Here is a 6,344-nt window from a genome sequence, read left to right on the forward strand (position 1 = left end):
GAGACAGACAGACAGACAGATAGCTCGCTCCGGCCAGTCATGGTATTAGCTGTCAGTAGCCAAAGAATCAACTCAAACCAGCAGTTAACGTTCCTTGTCAGATTTTTCTACTTTCACTTCTGACAGCTAATACCATGACAGTGCCGAATAATGGACATACATACACGCAAGCTGATTCGAAGACAACAGATCCAAGCCATCACTGGAACTGTAAATATCTGTAAAACTTTCCAGAAGTTCATCATTTAAGTATATACGAGCGTGTCTAGATATGCAAGCACACGCACGAGAAGACACAGAAAAACAAGACATGCAAATCTGAACGTATACATACATACATATATACATACATACATATATACATACATACATGATGGTTGTCTACTCCTTAAACAGAGTTTGACCACCTCCTGCACCTACACCTTAGCCCTTTCATGGCGTCTGATGTGGCTTTTTAAACCAGACAGTGTTTTGAAAAAAACACCCACACAGATTGCACCTCTGATTTGCACTACCAATACCTGCAAGTAAGTTCTGCTCATTGTGGATCCTAACATGTCTTTTAAGACCCCCATTGGATTTGCAAACCCTCTGGCACACACCACATTCAAACGTGTGCACAGACATATAAACAGAATATACTGTTGTGTCTGGGGACACTTATCAAGTATTCCCTCTAAATTGAATTTACAGTACCTACGTAGATATATATATATAGCCTTGTGAGTGGATTTGGTAGACGGAAACTGAAATAAGCCCGTCGTATATATATATATATATATATATATATATATATATATATGGTGGTTGTCTACTCCTTAAACAGAGTTTGACCACCTCCTGCACCTACACCTTAGCCCTTTCATGGCGTCTGATGTGGCTTTTTAAACCAGACAGTGTTTTGAAAAAATCACCCACACAGATTGCACCTCTGATTTGCACTACCAATACCTGCAAGTAAGTTCCGCTCATTGTGGATCCTAACATGTCTTTTAAGACCCCCATTGGATTTGCAAACCCTCTGGCACACACCACATTCAACCGTGTGCACAGACATATAATCAGAATATGTCAGGTCGCTCTTCAGTGCTACTGGTAACATGTAATCCAGTACAACCTGTTGCATGGTCGGGTCGTCGGCGACTAAACTGGCAACCCCACCAGGCTTGCTTGGTGAGGAGGGTGTTGTTGGACACCCTGCAGGACGAAAAATAAGACCTGTCAAAGGGCGGATGAACTCCTGAACAGTCAACGACCATCCAACAAAATGTCTGTAAATATGTATATATATATATATATATATGTATGGGTGTGTGTGTGTGTGTGAATGTCTGTAAATATGTATATATGAATAATTTTAATTTTATATATATACTATTTTTTTTTACATACATACATACATACATACATACATACATACATACAAACAAACAAAAATATCCTGTTGTTGATGTTGAAATTTCAAAGAAGGAGCCTTGGATTTTGGTTAGAAACCGGCTCTTTCGCTTTTGGCAAGAAGTCTTGAAATAAAACTGAACAATAAATAATAATATACATATATACATAAATTATATATATATGTAAGGGGGTGCTGAAAAGTTCTTGCCGTTGGGTAAAAGAAAATACAGGAGGATCGGTTAATTATGATTTTATTCAACATATTCCCCTCTTAGACACATACACTTAGCACAGTAGCCCTTCAGTTTTTCTAAGTCCTCCAAAAGAACTCGGAAAGTTGGGTCTCCAACAAGACCTTTCACGACCCCCTTAAAGCCAGTAACTTTTCAGCACCCCCTCGTATACATATACAAACAATCAAACCGCGGTCAAAAATGACGAGACTCAAACAAATAAATTGTTACTCTGAGGCGATTCCGACATCTTCGTTAATTTATTACCCACAAGGGGCTAAATATAGAGGTTATACAAAAGACAATACAATAGGTTTAGTGGCTAGAGGGCGTAAGAAGGAAACTGAATTAGTTAAGGCCCTAGAGGAAGCCATGAGAACTGGCGACGCATCCCAGGTGAGGGCGAAGAGACTGGAGTTAAGCCAGCACCTCGAAGCCAAACACATGGGGGTGTATCGTCAGAGCTAGACTTCGTGCAATGGGGTGCGAGGGAATCAAGGCCGCTGGATGGGCATGTGGAAATGACTCCATAATTCGATCTGTGGTGAATGCGCAAGGTGATTTGATAAACGAACCCGAGGAGATGTGTCGGACCTTTCAGGAGCACTTCGCCCAGCTTTTCGTGGGGAGCAATGGACCGAATAGTAGGATAGACCTTACAGACTTCCTCGCCGGGCTGCCACGCCTCTCGGGACAGGACGTGGTCGATTACATCTGGGGAAGTGATTGGAGCCATAGCGGACTGCGGCGGTGGTAAAGCGCCGGGACTCGATGGTCTACCGTACGAGCTATATAAAACTATGCCAGACTTGTTCGGGTACGTACTGGCTAGCGTTTACGTGAACTGGCAACAGAATGGGTTTGTTCCTAGAGTTGTGCACCAGGGAGTAGTGACGCTGGTCAGGAAAGACCCGGACAAGGGGGATAATATAGATAATTTTAGGCCCATGACTCTGCTGAACGCAGAGATGAAGATTTTAGCCAAGGTGCTAGCAAAAAGATTGACGTGTGTCGCGGATGGCCTGATTGGGGAGGCACAAACCTGTGCAGTCCCTGGCAAAACCATCCAGGATAATCTTCATCTTATACGTTACACTGTAGAAGGGTATGGTAAGAATTCTGGTAAAGGTTCGTTTAGACCAAGGTAAAGCATTTGATAGGGTAGACCGTCGGTACCTGTTTTACGTACTCGCGCAGTTCGGACTGGGTCTTGGTTTCCTCAGGTGGATCATACAGTTGTACGACAATATCGATTCGATCGTTCGAGTGAACGGCTTTTTCTCGAAGAGTGAGAGAAAGCTGTGGTGAAAGAGTACAGCAGGGTTCGCCACCACCATCCTGCCGGAGCCTCGTGGTGCTTTAGGTGTTTTCGCTCAATAAACACTCACAACGCCCGGTCTGGGAATCGAAACCGCGAGTCCGCTGCCCTAACCACTGGGTCATTGCGCCTCCACTGAAGTGAAATAAGCAATAAGATAAACACTGATGGTTAACAAGAGCCTCTCAAACAGGCTCTTTTTTCTAAAAGATCTCCGAGTCAAATTTAATAATGATTTCTTGAGAAATTGTGATATCGCTTCCAAACAAACATCAAAGTTTATAGCTGCAGACGATCTGTTATCTTTTACTTGTTTCAGTCATTTGACTGCGGCCATGCTGGGGCTCCACCTTGCCCTAGATTCCACGCAGGGAAACTGAACCCAGAACCATGTGGTTCGGAAGCAAGCTTCTTATATCACACAGCCACACCTGAATTACGCAATGCAATGTTTTTTCTTCTTCTTTTTGTCTCGTTGCAGTGTCCCTGTCCCTCGTAGCCGTGGTGCGTGTGTCTGGGGAATGCATCGACTATAGTCCTCATCCGAATGGTGACTGCAAAGCTTTCATCCGCTGCGTTGGCGACGTGGAATACATAATGACTTGTGGGGAGGGGACAGTCTTCAACCCGATGTACAGCGTGTGCGACTGGCCGCAAAATGTCGAGTGCCCCACTTCAGAAACTACTGTAGCACCAAAACCACAGCAAACGACTCCAGAAGTGGAAGTGACAACTGCTGCACCAGAAGCAAGTACTGCTGCACCAGAAGCAAGTACTGCTGCACCAGAAGCAAGTACTGCTGCACCAGAAGCAAGTACTGCTGCACCGGAAGTTACAACAGCCAAACCGGAAGTAACAACAGTCAAACCGGAAGTAACAACAGCCGAACCGGAAGTCACAACGGAATCTTTGTGTAAGTATAATATTTCTATTATTTTTATTAGATGGCCAGGAACTGGCAGAATCGTTAGCACGCCGGGCAAAAAAAAAAAAAAGGGATCTTTTTTAAAACGGGGGCCACATTTTTCATTAACGAAACACTTTGAAACTTGGAACACTGGTAGAATGTGTCATATAAAACATCTTTTTCTCTTAGTCTTCTTAAAAAAAAAAGAAATCCCTAAGTTATTCCATGTTAAAGTTGTCGTATTTCTGTAATTTCAACCAATCACTGACGTCCATTCAGCCGATATACATTAAGTGCCGACTACATAAACAAACGATTCTGAAACAATTAACTCTGAGTGGTTGGCATTAGGAAGGGCATCCAGCTGTAGAAACTCTGCCAAATCTAGATTGGAGCCTGGTGTTGCCATCCGGTTTCACCAGTCCTCAGTCAAATCGTCCAACCCATGCTAGCATGGAAAGCGGACGTTAAACGATGATGATGATGATGATGATGATACGTAGTTGTTACACTAAATAACTAAATCGTTTTATTTCTGCTTCTACATTTGCAGTGTACCCACCCTGTTTGGACAGTATTCCAATTGAAGGAAGATACCCAGATATTGAATCGAAATGCCGGTCCTACTATGTCTGCAACAAAGGTGTTGTGACTAAACAAGACTGTCCCAAAGGTCTTCTGTTCGATATTTGGACAAACGTGTGCCAACTTGAGAAACTGGTACCTTCCTGCAGATTCGTGTAGACGAGGACTCAATTTGTAGGAATTTTCTTCTCTCGCAAATATTGAATATTTCTTTCATTCATACAACACCATCTGGCAATTGTCTTCCCAGAATGACATTTCAACCAATGAAAAGCTGGTCTCAACTACAATAATATATTTATTTTCTTTTTGTGTGCTTTGCGTATATATGTGTATATATATATATATATATATATATATATATATATATATATATGTATGTATATATATATATATATATATGTATGTATATATATATTTTGTCACACATCATATACACACAAACACACATATATAAACAAATATACATACATTATCTAGCTAGCTAGCTGGCAATTTGTCTGTGTCTATCTATTTTATCTGTCTGTCTGTCTCTCTCACACCCTCTCTCTTTATCTATACACACACACACACACACACATATATATATATATATATATATATGCATATAAATTTATGTATTTTTATATGTATATATGTATACGTGTATGTGCGTGTATAAAGTTAATGTTCAAACAAAATCTGCGAATCGCTCACTGACCAGTTGTAATTAAGACACAGTGGGTATAGATAGATATGCAAGCAGACAAGTAGATGCAGCTAGCATGTGGATAGCTAATTATACACAGACGTAGAGTGTGTTCGAAAGAGTAATTAAGAAATAGAGAGTGTTCACATAGCTGACAATTAGTGTCAGATATTGTTAATTAATTATTCAAGTCTCCTTCCGCTTCTCTTAAATATTACCAAAGTGTTAGCACATCAGGCAAAAATGCTTAGCGGGTCTTTTTTGCTTGTCTTTACGCTCTGAGTTCAAATTCCACTGAGGTCAACTTTGCCCTTCATCCTTTCGGGTGGGGTGGGGGTGAAGGTCGATGAAACAAGTACCAGTTGAAGACTGGGGTCAATGTAATCGACTTAGCCCCCTCCTTCCAAAGCACTGCCCTTGGGCCAGAATTGCAGCCAAAATTACCGAATTACTTCTGCATCATAAGCTTAACTCACACACATCCATGTACACACATAAATATATATATACATACATATGTATATATATATGTGTGTGTATATATATATATATATATATATATATATATATGTGTGTGTGTGTGTGGCGATTTTCTTCCTCCGTTTTCCTTTTCTTTTGGACTTTCCTCTGTTTTCGAAGAAGAGCGTCTGCTCGAAACGTTAAACCATCTTTTTTTCCTTCCCCCGAGCGTCTGCTAATACTTTACATGTACCACATCCTCGCGTTGTTTTTTTTTTTTGTGTGTTTGTTCTTCGTTTTTGTGATTTACTATTTCATATATATTATGGTATATTCTATTAAGAACGTAGTAGAGCACAGTATAAAGCTCGCAAACCTCCAATTTTTCCAATATATATATATATATATATATATATGTAAATATCATATCTCTATTTCACTCTTTCTTTTGCACACATTTTCGCATAATTTATTTGATACTCAAATGAAAACTGTCATTTTTTTTTTGAGGGATATTAAAAACCTTGCAAATTAATATTTAGAAAACTGAAACAAAAGTTGAATTATTTATTGTAAAACAAAAACAAAACAAAAACGAATTAGAAAACCTGTAAAATAAAATGCATGAAACAAAAAAGAGAACTGAAGTGACATGTAGGAAAGACAACAACAACTCACAAAGTACAGGTGACATATTATTTAACAAATTAAATTTGAAAAATTAAATAAAGAATATTTGAACATAAGTGCATGCTA

The 6,344-nt window shown here is 39.9% G+C and overlaps 1 protein-coding gene across 1 annotated transcript in view; it reads left to right on the forward strand.

Moving 5' to 3' along the window:
- LOC149130189 (uncharacterized) overlaps positions 1-6,344 on the forward strand; it is an 8,489-nt gene extending 2,145 nt beyond the window's left edge. The window contains exons 2-3 of the mRNA XM_089346404.1: positions 3,431-3,862; positions 4,410-6,344. Of these exons, the coding sequence (XP_089202530.1) occupies positions 3,431-3,862; positions 4,410-4,600 (623 nt within the window). The 3' untranslated portion in view covers positions 4,601-6,344. The remainder of the gene's footprint in view (positions 1-3,430; positions 3,863-4,409) is intronic.

The sequence above is a fragment of the Octopus bimaculoides genome, chromosome 30 (assembly GCF_046866305.1).
Source record: "Octopus bimaculoides isolate indiv1 chromosome 30, ASM4686630v1, whole genome shotgun sequence".
In the NCBI taxonomy this organism is placed as follows: Eukaryota; Metazoa; Mollusca; class Cephalopoda; order Octopoda; family Octopodidae; genus Octopus; species Octopus bimaculoides.